Below are 24693 nucleotides of genomic sequence, written 5' to 3'. Positions count from 1 at the left end.
ATAAGAAGCCTTCAAAATCTTTCCATTTAATTCTGTTTCCTGAAAGCAGTTTGCACAGTTTTATTGTAGAAACAATAATTAATTTCTTTCTGTAAATATATATGCTGTTTTGATAGTCTTTATTTATTTGTTTATTTTGTTTCTTGGGGAGTACTTTGTAACAGGGTTATTATAGTTAACTAAAACTAAAACCATAAAAAATTGTTACTTGAAATAAAATAAACATCAAAATAATATATTATAAATAAAATAAATATTTTATAATTAAAATGAAATATTAAAATAACTTATTTTAGCTGGTTGGAAAAATTTCGCATTTTCATTGTTTAACTTGATCTACTAAAATAAACACAAATAAAAAATAACTATAGATAGAAAATTTGTGTGTATATGGATATATACAGGTGCTGGTCATATAATTAGAATATCATCAAAAAGTTCATTTTTTTATTATAAATTATTTTTAAAAATGAAACTTTCATATATTCTAGATTCCCTACATGTAAAGTAAAACATTTCAAAAGTTTTTTTTTTTAAATTTTGATGATTAGAGCGTACAGCTCATGAAAGTCCAAAATCCAGTATCTCAAAATATTAGAATATTTCCTAAGATCAATCAAAAAATGGATTTGCAAAACAGAAAAGTTCAAGTTCTTTAAAGTATGTTCTTTTGTGCACTCAATACTTGATCGGCAGGACATATTACAGCAAATGACTTGCTCCTAGCACAAATTACTGCATCAGTGAAGTGTGGCATGGAAGTGATCAGCCTGTGGCACTGCTGAGGCACTATTGAGCCTTCAGATCATCTGTATATTGTTGGATCGACTGTTTCTCATCTTTCTCTTGAAAATATCCCATAGATTCAGGTCAGGCATATTGGCTGGCCAATAAAGCACAGTAATATCATGGTCAGCAAACCACTTGGAAGTGGTTTTTGCACTGTGGGCAGATGCTAAAGTCCTGCTGGAAAAGGAAATCAGCATCTCCATAAAGCTTGTCAGCAGATGGAAGCATAAAGTGCTCCAAAATCTCCTGGAAGATGGCTGCATTGACTTTGCACTTGATAAAACACAATGGACCAACACCAGCAGACGTCACGGCCCCCCCAAATCATTATTGACTTCAGAAACTTCACACTAGACTTCAAGCAGCTTGGATTCTGTGCCTCTCCAGTCTTCCTTCAGACTCTGGGACCATGATTTCAACATGAAATGCAAAATTTACTTTTATCTGAAAAGAGGACTTTCGACCACTGTTCACTGTCCAGTTCTTTTTCTCCTTAGCCCAGGTAAGATGCTTCTGACGTTGTCTCTGGTTCAGAAGTGGCTTGGTAGTCCTTTTCCTGAAGATGTCTGAGTGTGGTGACTCTTGATGCGCTGACTCCGGCTTCATTCTACTTATTATGAAGCTCTCCCAAGTGTTTGAATCGGCTTTACTTGACAGTATTCTCAAGCTTGCGGTCATCCCTGTTGCTTGTGCACCTTTGTCTACCCAATTTCTTCCTTCCAGTCAACTTTGCATTTAATATGCTTTGATACATCACTCTGTAAACAGCCACCCCATTCAGTAATGACCATCTGTGACTTACTCTCTTTGTGGAGGGTGTCAATGATTGTCTCCTGGACCATTGCCAAGTCAGCAGTCTTCCCCATTAGTGTGGTTTCAAAGAACAAAAGATACCCGGAATTTATACTGTAGGGATGGTCATTTAATGAAACTCAAATGTAAATATTCTAATATTTTGAGATACTGGATTTTGGACTTTCATTAGCTGTACGCTCTAATCAACAAATTTTAAAAAAAAAACTTTTGAAATGTTTTACTTTACATGTAGGGAATCTAGAATATATCAAAGTTTCATTTGTTAAAATAATTTACAATAAAAAAATGAACTTTTTCACGATATTCTAATTATATGACCAGCACCTGTATATATATATATATATATGGATATACAGGTGCTGGTCATATAATTAGAATATCATCAAAAAGTTCATTTTTTTATTATAAATTATTTTTAAAAATGAAACTTTCATATATTCTAGATTCCCTACATGTAAAGTAAAACATTTCAAAAGTTTTTTTTTTTTAAATTTTGATGATTAGAGCGTACAGCTCATGAAAGTCCAAAATCCAGTATTTCAAAATATTAGAATATTTCCTAAGATCAATCAAAAAATGGATTTGCAAAACAGAAAAGTTCAAGTATTTTAAAGTATGTTCTTTTGTGCACTCAATACTTGATCGGCAGGACATATTACAGCAAATGACTTGCTCCTAGCACAAATTACTGCATCAGTGAAGTGTGGCATGGAAGTGATCAGCCTGTGGCACTGCTGAGGCACTATTGAGCCTTCAGATCATCTGTATATTGCTGGATTGACTGTTTCTCATCTTTCTCTTGAAAATATCCCATAGATTCAGGTCAGGCATATTGGCTGGCCAATAAAGCACAGTAATATCATGGTCAGCAAACCACTTGGAAGTGGTTTTTGCACTGTGGGCAGGTGCTAAAGTCCTGCTGGAAAAGGAAATCAGCATCTCCATAAAGCTTGTCAGCAGATGGAAGCATAAAGTGCTCCAAAACCTCCTGGAAGATGGCTGCATTGACTTTGCACTTGATAAAACACAATGGACCAACACCAGCAGACGTCACGGCCCCCCAAATCATTATTGACTTCAGAAACTTCACACTAGACTTCAAGCAGCTTGGATTCTGTGCCTCTCCAGTCTTCCTTCAGACTCTGGGACCATGATTTCAACATGAAATGCAAAATTTACTTTTATCTGAAAAGAGGACTTTCGACCACTGTTCACTGTCCAGTTCTTTTTCTCCTTAGCCCAGGTAAGATGCTTCTGACGTTGTCTCTGGTTCAGAAGTGGCTTGGTAGTCCTTTTCCTGAAGATGTCTGAGTGTGGTGACTCTTGATGTGCTGACTCCGGCTTCATTCTACTCATTGTGAAGCTCTCCCAAGTGTTTGAATCGGCTTTACTTGACAGTATTCTCAAGCTTGCAGTCATCCCTGTTGCTTGTGCACCTTTGCCTACCCAATTTCTTCCTTCCAGTCAACTTTGCATTTAATATGCTTTGATATTTCACTCTGTAAACAGCCACCCCATTCAGTAATGACCTTCTGTGAGTTACTCTCTTTGTGGAGGGTGTCAATGATTGTCTCCTGGACCATTGCCAAGTCAGCAGTCTTCCCCATTAGTGTGGTTTCAAAGAACAAAAGATAACCAGAATTTATACTGTAGGGATGGTCATTTAATGAAACTCAAATGTAAATATTCTAATATTTTGAGATACTGGATTTTGGACTTTCATTAGCTGTACGCTCTAATCAACAAATTTTTTTAAAAAAACCTTTTGAAATGTTTTACTTTACATGTAGGGAATCTAGAATATATGAAAGTTTCATTTTTTAAAATAATTTACAATAAAAAAATGAACTTTTTTACGATATTCTAATTATATGACCAGCACCTGTATATGTGAGTGTGTGTGTGTATATATATATATGTATATATGTGTGTGTATATATATGTGTATATAATGTGTATACATATGTATGTATATATATATATATATGTATATGTGTGTGTGTGTGTGTATATATTATGTTTTTTTTTAAAGTAATACAAATTAAAAAATATACAACAAGCTTCTAACACTTTTCTGCAAACGAATACTGTTTTATCAGTGCATATTAATAAAATAAATATTTTATAATTAAAATGAAATATTAAAATAACTTGTTAGCTGGTTGAAAAAATTTCTCATTTTCATTGTTTAACTTGATGTACTAAAATAAACACAAATAAAAAATAACTATAGATAGATAAATGTGTGTGTGTGTGTGTGTGTGTGTGTGTGTGTGTCCATATATACATATACACATAATACTTTACTCTTGAACATAAAATAATACACGGCATTTCTCATCATTACAGACTTCTCGGAAATTCCCTACTTTCCCACTTCGTGATTACCAGCTCGTCGCATTCAAGCGCTTAGTAGTTGTAGGAAAGAACAGAAATCATGGATGACACCAGGTTTATTCTTACCTATTAATTGGAGAAATCTTATTAAAGCCCAAATGATATTCTCGCTCAAACTTCAAACCCCACCCTCTCTAATGTTTTCTCGCTTTGACGCCCCTCGAACGAGCCTATCCACGTCAAGCGCGCTCCCGCTCTGGACTGCAACTCCCACAATGCACCCGGACTCGCCCTTCAACGCTCGCATGCTAGTGTGACAGCACAGCAGCCGCGTGAAATGTGCAAGTAAACCAGCTCAAAGTCACAGCAGCAGCATTGAAAGTGGAATAAAATGTGTTTAACCAGCTTTCCTGCAAAACGGACGCGCGCAGACGCGCGTGTGGACTGACGCGAGCTTGTTTTTCTATGTTAGTGGATAGTGACTGGCTGCTGTTTATGTAAGTGGATGGTGACTGGAGTTTATCACTTCATTATTTGTTTGTTTGTGAGGTTAGTAGTCCAACACCATGGGAATGTTTGAGCAGACTGCCATCAGATTGCGATAAAGTCGGTGTTTTTCTCTCGATTTTTACGCAGAGAGCTACAACAGGTGCTGTCGGACTCAGGTAAGCCAAAAGCTCCATTGAAATGTCATAATAACAGTTGTGCTAACAGGCTAAAAGGCTAAAACACTTTGATGCTGATATTGAGAAATGTGTCATGAGTTCATCTCTGTCTCTAAGTAAATATTTAACAACGGACAATTTTCATTTGACTTCATTTCGCTAAATAAACAATGTGGCGTGTTTGAGGAAAAAATGGCATTTATGATCTGTTTAATGTTGACAAGTGTTTTATATTTGATGGATTTACATGGTCAGTGGTTGTAAATGAATCTGGATACGTTTCATAAATAAGTATTTATGGTCTGTTGGTGATGACAGGTATTTTGTATTTGCTTAACGTGTTACTATAATCCTTGGCTGGTTTTGCAAAATAAACAACACAGGGAGTCTGTGGAAAATATGAAGAAAAAAGGGGGGGGAAAATAAGATTAAACTAAATAAATAATAAAAATAGTGATTAAATTAAATAAAAATGTTGCAAATATTTCAAATAAAAATAATAAATAGAATAAATAATTTAAAAATTAAAGCGGTCAGTGAGTAGAAAAAAGAATGTAATAATGTAGTAGAAATTAAATATTTTCCACACAATATTTTTCATTATGTATTGTGTATTTATACATGAAAATAAATATATACAGTAGCTTCCTTTTAAATTTTAGGATCATATTTGGTATATGACCATATTCATCTTCACATGTAAACATCTGTGCTATAATATGCATTCATTACAGTCTGCAGCTCCATATAAGATGTTGCTTGTGTTTATACTGTCAACTTTTGTTGGTTTCTGCTCTTTGCAAATCACAAACTGCTTTCAGTGGATCTGTCATCTGATCCGCGGGAACAATAAAAGACTGAGAAAGCGAGACGGACAGGAGGGGGTGTTGGAAAACGTCCCACACTTCAGCCCAATAAGAAAACAGATCCTGCTTTCAGTTGCTTTGGCGACCTAATCATTAAAAAAACCTTTCACACTTGAGATCCTTTAACCCTGTGTCATTTTTTAACCCTGGGTTAATAATCCTAGGTTATCTGTGAAACTCCATATCTTCCAGTTTACATGACCTTTTGAGACACAAATGCTTAGAAATATGAATTAAAACTACATAAAAACCCATGTTAGATTAACAAAATCCCCCAAAATATTGTCCCTGAACAAAGAATTTTATATGTTTACTGTTACAGGATTATTGTTACGCCATTTGCTGACATTTGTCTTGTCAATTTTTGTGTTACATCTATTTTTTGTTGCTTGTCACTGTTCTTGAGATTTGTGTGTTAAGGTGCATCAAGTTGCATTGAAATTTTAAGTCTTCTCAACAATTTGCATGAACAGTGTGAAGACAAAATGAGTTAAAAATGACACTTGGTTAACAGTTTCATGTATGAAAATCTCAACTGTGAAATGTTGCTTAACACAGGGTTTAAAAAGCTGTTAATCTGTAGTGTTAAAGGCCGAGTCGTGAATTACTAAATAAGGGTTAGTGGTTCTGAATAGTCAGGTGTGGATCTTCACGCCACAAAAGTCTCAGGATGACTGTGATCGAATGCGTCACATCTGATATGCCGTGTGGCATTTTAAGGTTGAGGGTCTGCGGGGGTTTGGCGTGCACTGAATGTGTGTCAGTGTGAAGGACCTTTCACACACTGAGCCTCTGGCTCCAGTTCACGTCCTCTTGACGCAGAGAATAGATCTCAGGTTTTCACCTGACTTCAACTTTCCTGCCAAGATTTTCATTGACATGTGTTTTAAATTATATATCACAAATGACTGAAGTAAATAGTCATTTATAAACATTCACTAATTCGCTAAGCTACCCGATTAAGTCTAGTATGCCTTATGCAAGATATATTAAAGGAATAGTTCACCCAAAAATGATCCCATAATTTACTGACCCTCAAGCCATCCTATGTGTATATGACTTTATTCTTTCAGCCGAACACAATCAGACTTATATCAAATAATATCCTGGCTCCTTCCAGCTTTGTAATCACATTGAATAGTGCCCGAGTTTTTGAAGCATCCATCCATCATTATCCATATGACTCCAGTAGGTTAATACATGCCTTCTGAAAAATATCCATATTTATAAACTATAATCACTGGCTTCTGGCAACAGCTGTACAAGCATTTGCAAGAGAGTCGAGTTGTGGCGGAAAGGTGACCTCTGACCCCACGTATGACGTAGGCGTAGAGTAAGCTTAGGTGAGAATTGACGAATGCGGAAGCGCAGAGGATAGAGCAAAACAAAATGCCGACCATGAATTAGAAGTCTAAAACAAGAAGTTTTAAAGAAAAATGAGAGAAAAAAAGAAAAAACACCTACGTCATACGTGGGGTCAGAGGTCACCCATTCACCGGATCTCGACTCTCTTCTGAACGCATGTACGCATTTGCCCCTATTTGGGTGTGAGCAAAAACACGCAGTTTTTGTGTGTGTCCCTTTAAATGCAAATGAGGTGCTGCTCCCGGCCCCCTTTCCAGAAGAGGGCGGAGCTTTAACAGCGCACGCTTCAGTTGCTCAACAACAACAAAGCTGGAGAATCTCACGCAGACAAAATTACGATTTTGTTCAGCCTTACATTGTTCAAACCGGAGTCGACACTGATGGAGAGACTCAGGAAGAAGTTACAACTTTTAGACGTTTCTGAATGGTTAGTGGATAAATTTATGTAGTTGCTGTGGAGTTGATTCAACTCATCCACTAGCATGTGCCGTCATGTTAATCTTTTGTGCAAATCCAGTGTTGAATTGACCCTCGTTTGTGAAGCAGTCCGGCGTAAAATGACGGCATGACAACAACACTCTACTACAACAACTCTTCCTCTTCTCTAAAGCAGCCCAACATGGCCCCGCCCCCTTTGTTGCGTGTTCTCGGGGGCGGGGTTTATGTAAATTTTAGGTTTTGTGATGTCACTAACCCGGCAAGAAGCTCGTTGTAGTCCTATTTAATTTATTTTTATTTCAGTAATTCAACTTAAACTTTTTTTATTTTAAGTTAATTGCCAGTTAAGGGCACTTTTCTCATTTTTAAGTTTGTGTTTTTCACCTAATATTTATATTTTATTTTGTTTCAGCTTTATTTCAGTTAACGAAAGTGGTGTATGTATTGAGATCTATTATCCAAAGTTAAGTGCTGTTTGATTATGACTTTTATCCTGTTGTATGACTGTATAACACAAGCATTTCAGGCATTGCAAACCCTTCAAAATCCATTTTGGTTAGGATCTTGAATTTCGCATAACACTGGCTTATTTTCCCACAACACCTTGTTGTCAGTGTGAATGTCCACTTGTTCACTTCTTGTGTTATTGTGTTGCTAACTAGTGCCACAGAACCCAAGCAGAATAAATCATGTTCAGATTATATTCAGAAGAATATATAAAGTTGTATGCTATATTGAGCAGTGTTGCTCAGGCCTTGTTCGTATCCCAGGCTGTCGGGACCCTGAATAATTCAGCATTTGCGCTATTATTAGAGGTCCATCTGTGTGACCCTTTCAGATGTTATTTGATCCAGGCGCTTCTGGATTCCTGTCGGCACGTCACACATCAGTTCCTGTGACCTGCTTCTGCTAATTAGTTGCATTTTTTTTTTTTTGAATGAGTGATTTTCATTTCATTACAACTGTTTGTTGAAAACAGACAGATTGATGTCAGATTAATTCAGTATTTGCCATTTATAGTGAATCTGTCTTAATATAATTAGTATGACACAGAAGCCTCAGGGTGAATCTCACAAAAACATTTCACTTCAAAATCAAAAGAAAAAATTATATATTATATTTTGCATAAACACACTGAAACTTTTTGTGGGATTATTTGCAAGATTTGCTTTGTTTGCAGTCGATACTGCCTGCCGATTTCTTGTTGATCGCGATCATTCAAGCTCTTGACTGTCACTCTTAACCCTTTACAACCTGAAGGCATTTGTAATGATTTCACATGATTTCAACTTGCACACATAATGTTTTCTAGTCGTAATGGCTTGAAACTATACAAAAAAAAAAACAACAACAACAAAAAACAAGGTGTCATCAAGTATGTGCTCTCATTTGATAGAAAAAAGATTTTGATCATGTTTAAAGGTTCTTATGTTACAAGACTGCTGAGAAAACCCCAGAAAAAATGATAATTTATTGATTTATTTTATTATTATTCATGCAGCTTGACATGATGACTATTAAAAAGTATATTTGGCAGTTCATAAAATTAAGTTTGGGCTTATTCACAGCATTTTAAACCATGGTAGCCTACTTATTAACCCTTTGGTGCTCTTTATGTGTCGGTCAAATGACAGAATTTTTTAATTCAATGAAATAAATGTACTATATTTTAGTTTGATAATGTTTTTTATTTAATATTTTGTATTTTTAGGGGATTTTATGGTACTGAATTATATTTACGCTGTAGTTATAATACATTTATTCACTTTTACATAGACCTGAAAAGGAAATTTCCAACTTAAACTGTCATAAATTTTGCTTTATGCTTTAGAACACAGACTTAATTTTGGTCTCTTTTCAAAGATGACACTTGGCAAATTATTGCTGAAGTGAAAAAAGTTTTAAAAAGTTACATAATTTTACGTTTATTTTCAATTTTTATATGAGATATATATTTTCAAAAACATGTTTTACTTTAAAACTGTGAGAAAATCTAAACAAGTTGTGTTCCAAATTTGAGGTTGATATCTCAAAAAATAAGCTTTCAGTAAGATTTTGTTTGGGTGCAGTACCAAACACTTCCACTAGATGAAATTCGTCTCCCATTCATTTCCAATGCACTCATTTTTGGCCGCGAGGAATATAAGTGTAACTATTTGTTTCAGGACCATTTAACCTTTTCGAATCATGCTCATGATTTTTGTGTGTGTTCACATAGCAAGAGCCAAAACATTTATCAAGTTTTATACCATTCCAATGAAGTTAAAAATTCTAAAAAAAACAAAACGTAAAATTTTTCTGTCAAAAATGACCGAAGAGCACCACAAACCTCTCCAAACAAGTGATCTGAGTGTTTTTCTGAACATGAGAACTACTTACATGTGTAAATGCCACAAAGCATGAAAATATTTATAATTACACAGAATAAGTAACAAGTAATAAGATCCTGGTGGATGAGTGACGATCTTCCAGCGCTGTTTCGTCCTGATCTATGGTGCACTGTAAATCAAGACCTGTCAATCTGAGCGTGCTCCAGCTGTAGGCTCGTTAGGAAGAAGGTGAATATGAAATGGTGCAACATTATAATATTAATCTCATGTCTTTCCAGGAGTGGTGTGAGTGTTCGCGTGTCGGACGGCGAGACACTTGCCTTTTGCCGTCTATGAATGGATCAGGTCGGCATGGGTAATGCGGTTCAGGAGCGCAAGGGGGCGCTGACACAGGGTGAAGTGCTGCCACGCCCTGCCTCCAGCCAATCAGAGGTAAGAATACTCACCTTTGAACCCGCCCACAGCAGAGAACAGCCAGTAAGATTGCATTAAGATTTTAGTTCCAACTGATTCCAACTATTTTTTTTAAATTTAAATTTTAAGTTTGGAGGAACATTATTTACTCGTCCTCATGTCATTCTGAAGCCGTATGAATGTGAGCATTCTGCTGAACATCTTTTGTGTTCGATGAAAAAACACAAATCATACTAGTTTGGAGTGACAGGAAGGCCCATTAATGATGACAGAGCTGTAGAAATAATTGCATCATCTCAAAACACATTCATTGTGTTGTAAAGGAATGCAGATGTAAAAACCGGTTTGTGAGGTGTTTCAGGCTGGCCTTCATTTGTGCAACAGGAAGGACAGAAGATTAGTGTATTGAAAGTGTCACAGTGTTTACAGTCTACAGGAAGTCAAACTACCAGTGGATTACTCATAGTTCCTGTAAAACCTGACAAATGAAGTAATAGACTGACTTGGAACAGTTTATTGAAACTTTAGACAAAATATAAAAACAACCCTAAAATGAAAGTTTGCATATGTGTTTTTTGTTAAGTATCTTATTTGATACATCAGGCTTTTAGATAAACATGGTAAGAATATAAAGAAAAAACAGCTGAATTTTATTCTGCGCCTCAAACTGAGTAAAAAATATACAATTTGGTGCAGATGCTGATATTTATATGGCCAAAAAGTTAGATTAAATTCTGATGCTTGTAAAATAAATCAATAAGATCTTTATAACAGCAGATACTCACATAAAATGCATATAAATATCAATATCTGCCAATAATGTGTCTTTGTAAAATATTTAAAAGTTTAGTTTCATGATCGAAGCTCTGTAGTTTTTAAACATATAATGCAATGCAATACAATGATGATTGAGAGATGAACAAGTTTCTCAAAAGCCTCATGATCATATTTGAACATTATTTTTTCTAATAAATAATGTCTGGATAATCAAGTAAACTAAAGTTGATTTAGTCCAGTAAGTTTTCATCTTGAAATATTGCTAACAACATAAAAGTTTTTACATTTACTCTATGAAATCAGTAAAGATTTCACTGCATGTTGATTATTTAGAGGCCTTGGAAGTGTAAATATCAAATATTATATGATAGGGTTCAGATTGAATGCAAGAAAACATTTTAACATCTAATACCTGTTCACTTTAAAGACGGATTGGCCATTTTATCAGTGGAAAATGTGTGACCTCATGATCTATTTACAAGTTCACTAAGAGCTTCGGTCATGGCTTCAGCTTTCCCTCAATGATCTTGGGATCAGATGTCTGCTGGAAGAAAGTTCCTCGTCTCTGTCTCCAGATAATCTCCAGTATTTTCCAGTGTTTTCTTCAGTCGTTCACGCTTCTCTCTGTCTTGTCACTGTGTGCTTTAATGTTTAATGTAGTCGTGTTCCTGTCTTCTGATCGGTCAATCCAGCGTTCCAGCAGTGGCATTTTTAATGAACATTTCTGTCCTTAATATTTGTATTATGTAATGACTGTTTTATAATAACAAGTCACTATAATGTGAATATATTCACTGCATGTCATGTTTAATCACACTATGACTTCTTAAGAGAATATTTTCATTCTATTTTTATTTAATCTATGATTTTCCAGAAATGTGGGATGATTTCATGCTCAAAATAATGTCATGCACTTTTATATTTAGAGCAAGAGTCAGTTTCTATTTCAGTAAGCTGTTATTATAGTTATTATCATGACCATCATTCATTATTTTGCATGATGCTTTTGTTTTTATTTCCATGTGGTCTGCTGACCGTCTTGTTTACAGTAAATCCCATCAGTCACCTCAGTGTTTTACGAGGGGTCACAGGTTAAAATGTCTGTATTAGAAATGTACAATTAATTGAAATAAAACTAAAATCGCGATTATGACTTAGTGTGATTATCAAATATTACCTTGTTACAGTGAAATATTACAATAGTTACAATATTACAGTATACATTTTGTCATTTTTATATTTTTATTAAGTAATAATAATAATTATTATTGTTATTATTATTATTTTATAGCCATATTGATATATAATCACAAAACTTTGGCCAAATTGTGCAGAAAATTTGTCATTTTAAATCGCAATTGCAATTTTTAATCAGGAAAATCGCAGTATGATTTCCCTCTCCAAATCGTGCAGCTGTAGTATGAGATGAAATTAGTCTCAAAATTATTAAAAAATTCATGCACAATTATCTGTGAGCTTTATAAATGTTTACAAATGTATCTTTTAAAGCTCACAGATATTTGTGCATGCATTTGTTAATATTTTTGAGACTAATTTCATCCCATACTCCGGTCTGTAGCCTATGGAAAACATTTTTAATTGCGTGTGTTATGTACAGGATAATGTTGGACGTTTTGGATCCTTCATATTTTGATGAACAGGTCAGATTAATCTGTATCTGAATGGTTACTCCAGTTTCTTAGTAAGCCGTTCAAACAAAAGACAAGTATTGTCATTCAGCCGTTCAGCATGCTGGGACTTGATTAATAAAACTGGTATTCGGACAATCATTCAGGTCATGGGTTTGTGGGTGGAAACAGATTAAGAGTGTGAATATAAACCTGTTCTGCTTTATAAAGATTAGAGGGAAGGCTTGAGTCATTCCCAGAAGGCACAGTATGTGGTCATGCCTGGACATGTTTACACCAGCACTAGATTAGAGCACAGCCTTACTGATTAACACTGCGTTTCCTTAACTATTAGAAGACGTGGATTGATGTATTTATTTGGTTATATGTGAAAATCTTCATGAATCATAACTAATCTGTGGTGTGTGTGTGCAGGGCTTTAAACAGGGTCGGTCGGTCTTGAACTCTCTGCTCTCAGGGGCGTTTGCAGGAGCCGTTGCTAAAACTGCCGTCGCTCCGCTGGATCGAACCAAGATTATCTTCCAAGGCAAGAAGAACTCTTATTAACTTCCTTGAGTGACTGACTAAAATATTTAAACATGGTTTAAGATGTCTCAATGTTATTGCATAAGGTGCAAATTTTCAAAGGAAGTGTCATTCTTATACTGTGTCCAAACAGTACATCAACAGAGTAGGGTGTCCAAATACATAGTATTCGAAAGACAATAGATGAAAAGTTCCTGGATGACCTAATACCTCACCCAAGATACTGAAGTGTGCATGTGATGGACACTTTACTATCCCATGAGGCCACGGGAGAGGAGTTGAAGTGATGCAACTGATGCTGTACGTCACATGACAGTGACAACATGCCGGATGTAGTACGTCCGAATTTATTCATACTACATAGAACATACTTCTTAACAGTCTCAGAGCAAATTTCAAACCAAACGTAGTACGTACTATACAGCATGTGATTTCGGGCTGATAGTTAATGAGATTCTCTACACCTGTGGTTCCTCTCTACTAGGACACCGTCCACTTAATAGGGCTGCGAACTTGTCACCTTTCACCAAAAGCCACTGTTTTGAATCCAAAATAGGTCATTTGTGTGATTTGTGTAGTTTCGATGAGTTTGGGTCACTTATAACGTGCATTTGAAAATGCATCGCGCCAACTATTTTCCCAGATTTGTAATGAGAATTGTTTATAAATCTGTTGTCAGCAAAAGTGAAGGTTTAAGGTCTCCAGCCAAAAATTCCACCAAAATAAAAGCCCTATTTGAAAACAAAGAAATGAAGACGGTGTTGTCATTTGTTGTATTACTGTAAAAAGATTATTTTTATTAAATAATATATTTTACAGTGCAATAGTTTATTACTATAGTAATATATTTCTGTTTTGTTTAATTTTTATTACTTAATATATAAAAATAATATTTAAATAACAACAATAATCATAAAATAATAATAACAATTATTATTATTATTGTTATTGCATAGTCATATTGAATGGTTTCCATAAAAACAAAATTAAAAGTTTTTTTTTTTTTTAACTCAAAGGGCCCTATTTTAATTACCTAAGCACATGGTCTGAAGCGCAGGTGCACTTAGGGCATGTCCAAATCCACTTTTGCTAGTTTAATGATGCAAAAAATGGTCCAAAAGGGTTGCCTCTAGTCCCTAGTCTCTTAAAGGGGGGGTATCACACACAGTTTCTGCCAATCTCATGTTAATCTTGAGTACCTATAGAGTACTAGTGCATCCTTCATATCTCCAAAAAGTCATTCGTTTTATCATATTTATAAAAGATACATACGCTGTACCGAGTATTTCCGAAAACAGCCGAGCGCCTGGAGGCGTGACGTGTGAGCGGAGATAGAGTGACGAGCTGTCACGAGCACGCGCAGCTTTTGTGTAGAGATCGGCTGCAAGCTGTCAGTGGTCAGCTAAACAAATGTATTTAAACACACACAATACACCATCGCATTATCCCTGGATAACTTTTGAATCACTATAATGAATATAGCGTATAATGAATGATGAATAATGAGTTTATGAATTCACTACATTCGTGTTGTTTACATTATACGCACTTAGGCGCCTATTGCCAACAAAACAGACATTTGAAGCAGTTTTACTCACCACCTGCGGTTCCGACTCATGACCGGGATCATTATTGCTGTGACCGCTCCATCTTTCAGTTTCAAATGATCTGTAAATCCAGTGTAGAACTGGGCCTTGTTTATAAAACCTGAGGGCTCGAACAGCCACGGAAAACATGAGATATTCTCCATTCATTTTAACCAAAAAAAAAGTGATTGCAACTATCAGTTTCTATGGTTTAATAACAAATGTCGAGAGCACATCAATGTATTGCGTGAGCACAAAACTCTCAGATCCACTGGGTTCTTTGGGAAGCAAGGTTATCTTTCCCTCACAACCAAAAACACACTTCTTTGGTGACATTGTTGATTTTGTGAAGCCCTGTGACCTGTGCAGCGCTGCCGACGACTCCTGTAAAGCCGAATGCGCATCGATGGGCGTGCTCTTGCTCTCTCGCTCTGGTCGACGTGTGCGCGCGTGCGCCCTTCCAGGAGAAGTGCCTGTACAAGGAATTCCGACCTTGTTGACATCACTCATGCCGATACTTGAAAAAAATTCCTGAATCCTGTAAGGATTTGGAAGAGTATTGTGTTTGGAAGTGTTTTGAAACTTTGGCCATGTTTAGCATGAGAATCCAACTCTTTAACAGTGTAAGTAAGTCAGAATACATGAAATAGCATTATACTCCCCCTTTAATGAGTCATGGGTGTGTTTTGGGTGTAACATGCAATAGACCAATCAGAGTCTCATCATCTCCCATTCCCTTTAAAAGCCAGATGCGCTCGCGCCATGGCAGATTCACTATTTACACTGCGGAATATAGACACCCTCAACCTGACAAATCAGTTTAAATACATGTGTGTATTGCCACGATTAGTCAAATAATTAGCCAGTTTCATTCATCATTACTGCAAAAAGGTAATTCTGCTACATGCAATGACTATCCATTATGACATGTAGGCATTTTATTTTGTAATCCTTTTATTTTTAATATTTGGCATGTTTGTGTGCTGCTGTGTATCCCTGTGTGTATAAAAGCAGAGTGTTCGTGCATTGTGCACCCGCCTATAGGCGAATATTACCAACACGCCCTTTAAATAACAAAAAAAAAAAATACTGTGTCATCGACTTTAGAGCAGGTTTTTGTTGGTCAATGGCGCAGTCTCAAAATAGCAACATGCCAACAATGCACCTGAACACACCTCGTTTTCAGAGCAGCACGCCCATGGGCGAACAGATGGGCACGAGTGCATTTGCTATTTAAACAATGTGGGCGTTGGACTTGAAAATGATAACTGCATCAGGCTGAAATTTAGCAAAAAACATTTGCGTCGCGCCTGCCGTCACATTGCGCCGGGTGTATGATAGGACACTTCAAGGATATTTTTTTTCTTTTATCTATATATTAAAATTGACTGTATATCCACATTTTAAAGCTGATATCCAAAACACACGCTGATTGAAAGACACTGACTCTTTACAAATGATGAAGAAAAGTGACGTTAGTGAAGAGAAAAGATCCTGCAGCATTTGAGACAGATACAGACACTTGATCTGATGCAACGACATTCAGACATTTTGAAGAGTGACGACTTTTGTTGCAACTGTACGAATGATTCGTTTAGTTTTGTAAATAAACCTTTTAGTTGCACAATGAATGTTTCACAGGAATACATTTGTAAATTATTTTTTTTGTTTATTTATTGCTGAAATGTTGCTTTTGTTCTTTTTTAGCTGAAATAACATGTGAAACTCTAAATATTTCTCTTTATCTTGTTTCAGTGTCGTCTAATAGATTTTCCGCTAAGGTGAGTATTTTACTCAGTCTTTTCAATGTGAACATGTCAGCGGTTTTGCGTATAAATGTAAAAGTTTGATAGATCTGTCAGTCTGCAGATGACTTCGTATATTTTGTGATGAATGCCATGTTTGTATTCCTGTAGCTCAAACAGTAGATCAGGCCGCTTGCAACACCAAGGTCATGGGTTTCGATTCCTAAGGAATGCATGAACTGAGATAGTCACTTTGGATAAGATATATATAATAAATATATAAATGTTGTAATTTCCAGGAGGCGTACAGGTTAATTTACCGAACATATCTTAAGGATGGGTTCTTCAGTCTGTGGAGGGGAAACTCGGCCACTATGGTGCGTGTCATTCCATACGCTGCCATCCAGTTCTGCGCCCATGAACAATACAAGAGGATTCTGGGACAGTATTACGGCTTCCAGGGCAAGTGAGTCACTGGTGCCTCACCACTGCACATTTACATTTATTCATCCGAAGCGACTTACAAATGAGAAATTAAACAACAGGATTACAGTTTAAGCTACAGATTAAGTTACAGGATTGCTCAGAAATATCCGAGCTGGTACAGAGAGACACTGCAAGACCACAGAAAGAGAATGAAGAGGGTTGTTTGTTGTTGTTTTTATGTGAAGCATTTATCATCTGATATGTTTTCCCCAGACTATTCAACAGCAAATAATTCAGCATTACACTTAGTTTCTTCAGGATTTTATTAAATATGATTTTCCCACCCATGTGGCCTTTGGTTACATCAGCTGGAAAATGTCAGCCGTTAAGCGAGGTGGGCGGGGCCTATGGTGTGATGGTGTATAACTATTCAATGATGTCGTGCTCTGGAGGCAGTCATATGCAAATGTATTTGCCCGTGTGATGTCACAAATCCCGCAATATCCAAACAAGCCATTTTTGGAGGTGATTAAATAAGTTAAATAAAGACCTCTTATATGTCAAAAGATCAAGAAAATTGATTTCTCACGTCATGACACTTTTAAAAGATTAAATATAACTTCACACAGACATCAGTATTGCAAACCATCGAAGTGTTGCATGCTTTATTTAAGGTTTATTCTCGCCTGCTAGACTTCCGTTGTAAATGCACTGATGTAAACATGTTTCCTGCTTGTTTATACTGAGAGATGAGTGGAATTTTTATCTGTGATAACATACAGCAGTGCATAACATGATGAAGATAACGCAGAATATTGCTTTAATGACTGAAACCTTATATTAGGATTTTAAATTGCTCTTTTATAGTATTTTAACATGTTACTCGCCATGAAAATAGCCAAGGAAGCTGGCATGGCCTTAAAAACACCAACCAACCAACCAACCAACCAACCTTTAATGACTGAATCATTTGCAGATTTCAGATATGCATCGCTACACAGATATGACCCATTTATTCTTGGATTATGATAAACACGTTTTACAGTCCAGCCTGTTTAATGTGTTAATGGTGAAAGTTTCCTGTTTTCCAGAGCTCTGCCGCCTGTGCCACGACTGCTGGCTGGTTCAATGGCGGGAACCACGGCTGCCACGCTCACATACCCACTGGACATGGTCCGCGCACGCATGGCCGTCACACCCAAAGAAATGTAAGACAATTCATCCATCTAACTTAACTCTTTCCCTGCCATCGATGGAATTTTCTGTCTTTCAGTGTTGTCACTGTTATGGTACGTAGGGGGCGCTATCACACTTCTTCTGAAAGAGTAGAGAATCTCTGGATCAAAACACAGAAAAAAAGGAGCAGAAACAAGCGATAAAAACATTGCTTATCCATGTTGTAGTCAAATTTCTCAGCTTTTTGTTTAAAATGTTGCCTTTTTTTGTGAAACTTACCCACATTCAATTGTTGATTAAAAAAAAAAGCATTAAGCTAAAATAAAATCTTTCCCCGCCAGAATAAAAAAAAATAAAAAGTTTTATTTTTTTTTTATTCTGGCGGGGAAAGAGTTAAAGGGATACAAATGAAAATGTTCTCATCATTTGCTCACCCTCATGCCATCCCAGATGTAAATGACTTCCTTTCTTCAGATTAAAGGTGCAGTGTGTAAATTTTAGTGGCATCTAGTGCTGAGGTTGCAAATTGCAATATACAGAAGCTACGGTGGCCAACACAGGACAAAGATGTCGTCGTCTGAGGCCCTGTCCCAAATGGCACACTTCTATGCACCTTCAGTCTTGTGGACTTACAATGGCTTCCGCGTTCGCATGTCCGTTAAGTCCATGAGACCGTAGGGTGTCCCATTTGTCAATTTTAGGCTTCAGAAGGGTGCTCGCGAGCGCCCCCTTTGCGGCCGATATGCGCCCTCAATGCGCACTTTTGCTGAGCCTGCACTGGTGCGAGCTCCGCGGCAGACTTCTTCAAAGCGACGTTACGTCACGAAAGTGCGGACACGTAGGAAGGCCGTGAGTGTTTAGGGTGCCATATGGGACAGGGCCTGAGACAGCAGAGAGTAGCCAGTCAAGCAAACGCGCTCTGTAGAGCAGTTTGTCCGTTTAGGGCTGCTGTAGAAACACGGCGGCGCAAAATGGCGACTTAACATGTAAGGGGACCTGCCGTGTATGAGATAGAAATGCCTCCTTCTAAGGTAATAAAAACATAACGGTTCATTATGTAAGGTCTTTATACACCACTGAAAACAGAGATATGTATATTATATTGCATTTCTGTCAATAGATCCTCCTTAGATTTATACATTGCACCTTTAACACAAATGAAGATAATCCATCTCTGTGAGTTCATATAATGCCATCGATTGGGTGCCACTCATTTGATGCTTGAGAAACCACACACAGCGATGAATCAATGACTTCTGAAGCCAAATGATAGGTGTATGTAAGAAAAATACTAGTATTTTGAACTTTTTTAACTAGAAATCAGTGCTTCCTGTCTACTGTCATATGAGCAGTCACGTGAGTGATGTCGTGACCCGTTACGTAAGTTCGTTGTGAAGTTTGTTGCGTCAAGCAACAGATGACCACCACTTCTTGCACAAACATCACAATGCACTTGACCGGAAGCATTGATTAATAGTTAAAAAAAGTATTTTTCGTGCACACATCTGTCGTTTCTCTTCTTCATCCAGTCGGCTTCTATGGATTCCTGTAAAAAATCAAATAAAAAAAAATATATATAGATTTGAGGTTTCCTCCTGACAATGACGATATCCATATGGGAATCCTGGTTCTTTAAAGACAACACACAGTTGTTGAGGGGGTGAATTAAAATAAGAAACATCTTGATTGTTGATGTTTTAGCTTGTTTTGTCATCTTGAGGCGCCTTTGGGTGTTTGCTAAGGGAACAACTGATCTAAAGAAATGATAGTGTGATGTCATTGGTCCTCAGGTACAGCAATATCCTGCACGTGTTCGTCCGTATCTCTCGTGAGGAGGGGCTGAAGACGATCTACAGGGGCTTCACTCCCACGATCCTGGGCGTCGTGCCGTACGCAGGACTCAGTTTCTTCACCTACGAGACGCTGAAGAAGGTTCACGCAGGTAGAAGCCCACTGCATACGTGTGTGTGTGTGTGTGTGTGTGTGTGAGATTCAGGGTTATTATAACTTTAAAAGTTTCACTCATTTCCATTTCGTTTTTACTTGTGTTCTGGTTTCAGTGTCATTTTTAGTTTCAAATAATTGACTGATTTCAGTTCAGTTTTTATGGTAATTCTTTACAATTATGTCCCATTAGTTAAAGCATCAGCTAACATTAACTAACAATGAATAATTAATTTGTTACAGTATTTATTAATCTTTGTTAATGTTAGTTAATAAAAATACAGCTGTTTATTGTAAGTTCATGGTCCATTAAATAATATTAACTGATCAATAACTGATTTTAGTAATGCATTAAGAGATGTGGTAACACTTTATAATAAGTATAGTGTAATAAAGTATTTACAAATCATTAAATTAATAGTTTATAAACTGTAGTTAATACATTGATAGACTATATACATATAGTGATTTCTTCATTCATTGTCACTGTGATTAACTGTGTTTTTGTTTAATTGGCTCATATGTAAAGAGTTAAATAATGCTTTAACAATATATTAACTGTAAATAGTTGATGTATTTTTAAACATTTTAAGGAACACTAAATATGAATGCAATTAATGTCTAATAAAGTTTGGTTTAAAGCATTTAATTAATGTCATTTTCCCATTTTCTGTGACCTAATCTAAAGCGAGAACTATTTACTGTTAATAAGTTGTTAACAAAGCATGATTTAACTCTTTACATATGAGCTATTTAAACAATGATCATTTGTTAAATACAGTGGCAATAAATGAAGAACTCACGTCAGCAACGACACTGACATATTTTAACATATGCTTTCAGTTAAAACAGCTCAAACATGCATGTTAGTCTGGGACTAGGTATATTTATTTAATTGTGCATGTTTTAGCTCTTTTCTTTGTCATAGTGTCTTATAACCTTCAGTAACGGGTCTCTCCTCTTGTTTCAGAGCACACGGGCCGCTCGCAGCCGTACTCATACGAGCGTCTGGCGTTCGGCGCATGCGCAGGGCTGATCGGCCAGTCCGCCTCGTACCCGCTGGACGTGGTGCGCAGACGCATGCAGACGGCGGGCGTCACCGGACACACCTACGGCACCATCTCCGGCACCATGCGCGAGATCGTGGCGGAGGAGGGCGTGATCCGCGGCCTCTACAAGGGCCTGAGCATGAACTGGGTCAAAGGTCCCATCGCTGTGGGCATCAGCTTCATGACCTTCGACCTCTCGCAGATATTGCTGCGCAAGTTTCAGCAGTTAGGCTACAATGTGCGGTAGCAGCGTAGAGACAGGAAGTAAGAAAAGCAGAACAAATGTTTCTTTTTTGTTTCTTTTTTAACCTGAGCATATGCTGCCAATGAAGAGGACGGGGAATGAGAGGCGTGTCGTGAGTTTTGATTTCTGATGCAAGCGTTTTGTGTGTAGAGTGAGTGTATTTGGTACAGAGACGCCCTGAATGTACGTCCCGCCATCACAGACTGAACGTCCTGTAAGTGCAATACTGACTGAACGTGTTTCTGGACACGTCCCGCTTTGTGTTTTCTTACACATCAGGAGCTTTGATGGAAATACAGACACATTTCGAGTTTACAGCGTGTGTTACTCTGGATATCACTTTCATATCAGGGTGAGTCTCATGAAAATGAGCAAGAACATGTCCAGCTCATATTTCACTCCAAAATCAAAAGATTTGTATATTTTTAATAAGATTTTACAGAAATGGCATGTAGCCTGATTTAAGACCTTTAAGATTTTTTTGCATTATTTTTCACGACAATTAAACATTTTCCCCAAATTATATATTATTTAAAAGTATAATTGTAAGTGTACTTTATGGTAATATTGGTTGTTTTGAATTTAGTTTGTTGATTTTAATTAAAAAACACATGACTTGAATACAATTTTTGCCTGTAATACATACATTTTTAAAAGTATAGTTGTTAGTATACTTTATGGTAATATTTATTGTTTCAAATATAATTTAATTGCTGATTTTAATTAATAAAAACCCACATGACAAACACATTTTTCTCCAAATTATGTTATTTAAAAGTACAATTGTAAGTATACTTTATGGTAATATTTGTTGTTTTGAATTTAATTTAATTGCTGATTTTAATTAAAAAAAACCCACATGACTTTAATACATTTTCCCCCGAATTCTATATTATTTAAAAGTATAATTGTAAGTATACTTTATTTGTAATATTTGTTGTTTTGAATTTAGTTTGTTGATTTTAATTAAAAAAAACACATGACTTGAATACAATTTTTGCCCGTAATAAATATATTTTTAAAAGTATAGTTCTTAGTATACTTTATGGTAATATTTATTGTTTCAAATTTAATTTAATTGCTGATTTTAATTAATAAAAACCCACATGACAAACAAATTTTTTTTCCCAAATTATGCATTATTTAAAAGTATAATTGTAAGTATACTTTATAGTACTATTTGTTGTTTTGAATTTAATTGATAATTTTCTGATTTTAAATTATTTTTTTTTTTTTAAATCAGTTTATTTTTATATATATATATATATATATATATATATAAAGGTAGTCATAATTTACATTATGCATTATATGGTTTGCATTGATGCATTATATCTTTTCATAGTTAATTGTAACCAAACTTAAAATGCATTATAATCTAGTATGCAAATTGGTTGAAATTATGTGTTTTAATGCATTATACTTTGTAAAGGTGTAACAATGAAATATAGAAGTATTAGAACTGAGGTTACAATTATTCATGAGATCATTATAAGGTGTGTTACAAGGCATAATTAATTCATTAAAATACTTTCATAATGTATTAAATAAAGGCTTTAAGTAAAGTGTTACCAAAATCCTTTTTTATGTATTTTGTGGTGAAATATGAGCTTGTCATTTCTTCATGTGATTCACACTTTTTCATCCATATCGCTGATCCAGGACAGGATAGTAAAATGGTGTGCGTGCGTGTGTGTGCGTGTGTTGTGCGTGTGTTGTGTGTGCGTGCGTGCGTGTGTGTGTGTGTGTGTGTTTTGTGTCTTGCACATGTGTGACTGTGCATTTGTGTGTGTGGCTCCCAAGTGCCTGGAGAGAGAAACGAAACATGAACTTCAACATCATCCTCCCTTACACAGGGACACTGCAGTGTTACTAACTGGTGTAATTAACCAATGTTCAGCTGATAATGAACAAATAACATGACATTCACACCACTGGTGTGTTTAATCATTTACTGAAATGAGAGATTTTAAACTTCAGTATTACTGCTCTGTTATACCTTATCTTTGGATAAATATTAAAATATTTGAATTATACAGTGACTCCAAAAAGTATTTGTTCGCTTCAGTCTATGTGATTCATTAGATCAATTGTTTTATCATTTTAAACTTGTCTGTGCATCTTTCTTTACAATAAATGACACCTTTTTTGATATTTTCTCATCTCATGTAGTGACATTCAGACATGTGTTCAGATTTAAGTGTTCAGATACTTCTTGGGGCTGTTGTATTTACTCACAATTATCATCTCAGTCTATTTTGAACAAACTAAAATCCCTACATGATTCCTACTAACCGGACAATCACACGATGCTCAAGCACAAGGATTATTATCTAATAAAGGGTATTAAATGGCTTTTAAACATCCCAGAGGCCTAATAAAACACTGAGATTCATTTGAAACAACTCAGAGATCGATTCTGGAAACTGTGTTTGAATTCAGAATCACTGGTGAGATTCATTGTGAAGTTCATCATATTGTGATTCGTGTCACGCGGTGAATCGTTTATCGAATGAATCTCTTGCTCTCGCAATAAAATGACTCGGTTGGATTCAAGACTGTTGTTTGTAAATCGAAAAGATTTGTGCCAAATAAACTAATGATATTATAATCAAGCTTTTTTTTCTCCATTTATTCATAATTGTAAATGTGATTATCTGAGGTTTAGACATCGTAAAGAAATAAATCAATGTTGAATCAGTGTTTTCCATCGAGTCCTCTAGATGGCAGCATAAAGCAGCAGCTGAACTGAATCTCTTTGTTTGCAGCAGCTTTTGTCTCTGATGTTTATTCACACTGATCTTGATTTGAGAAGAATATCCTTGTCTGAAATGTGAAAATACTTTTTTTTTTTTTTTTTTTTTTTTTTTTTTTAAAAAGCAATTTTCCATAACACATAAGTTATAATTTTCAGGCTGACTAAAGACAGGAAAGAATTTATGATATGTAAAGAGTTGCACAAACCATTATTTTGCACAGCATACACTGTAACTGTATTTAACTACAACATATAAAAGATCCTGAGAACAGTTATTATATATACATTATATAGTGACTCGTGTCTTTATGTCAGTGTGATTTAATTGTGTTCACTTGATGGCCAACAGATATTAAAATAATATTTTAGTTTGAATGCACATAAATTATTCCAAATTAAGAAAGTGTTTGAAATGGAAGTTTGAAACCAACACACAAAGGAGAAAAGTGTGTGTTATTGTGCTTTTGATTCAAAATCTGATCAGATACAGACCTTGTGACGACTTGCCCCGATCTGCTCTATATGACATTATACAGTGCTTGTGCTGAACTTCTCTGTTTATTTAGGCAGGTCTATTTACACTATCGTTCTAGAAAGAAATTAATACTTTTATTCAGTAAGGATGCATTAAATTGACTGAAAATGACAGTTAAATGACATTTATAATGTTATAAAAGATTTTATTTTAAATAAATGCTGTTCTTTAGAACTTTTTATTCATCAAATAATCCTGAAAAATAAAATGTATCACAGTTTCCACAAAAATATAAACTGTTTTCAACATTGATAATAAT

At 35.8% G+C, this 24693-nt stretch overlaps 1 protein-coding gene across 3 annotated transcripts; it reads left to right on the top strand.

The window, feature by feature from the left end:
• The first annotated feature begins 4039 nt into the window (after window positions 1-4039).
• slc25a42 (solute carrier family 25 member 42) lies at window positions 4040-23756 on the top strand. Of its 3 annotated transcripts, none has more exons than XM_051867796.1 (9): window positions 4040-4439; window positions 4579-4607; window positions 9885-10038; window positions 12861-12972; window positions 16313-16338; window positions 16602-16768; window positions 17820-17936; window positions 19695-19846; window positions 20819-23756. In XM_051867796.1, the coding sequence occupies exons 3-9, from the start codon at window positions 9943-9945 to the stop codon at window positions 21142-21144; spliced, it is 996 nt and encodes a 331-aa protein (XP_051723756.1). In that variant the 5' UTR covers window positions 4040-4439; window positions 4579-4607; window positions 9885-9942; the 3' UTR covers window positions 21145-23756. The 3 variants fall into 3 exon arrangements, with proteins under 3 accessions (XP_051723756.1, XP_051723764.1, XP_051723772.1); XM_051867804.1 differs by having other exon boundaries at window positions 4040-4491; XM_051867812.1 differs by lacking the exon at window positions 4579-4607.
• The last annotated feature ends 937 nt before the right edge of the window (window positions 23757-24693 follow it).

Source organism: Ctenopharyngodon idella, chromosome 2, assembly GCF_019924925.1.
Source record: "Ctenopharyngodon idella isolate HZGC_01 chromosome 2, HZGC01, whole genome shotgun sequence".
In the NCBI taxonomy this organism is placed as follows: domain Eukaryota; kingdom Metazoa; phylum Chordata; class Actinopteri; order Cypriniformes; family Xenocyprididae; genus Ctenopharyngodon; species Ctenopharyngodon idella.
This window is presented reverse-complemented; position numbering and strand designations above follow the sequence as displayed.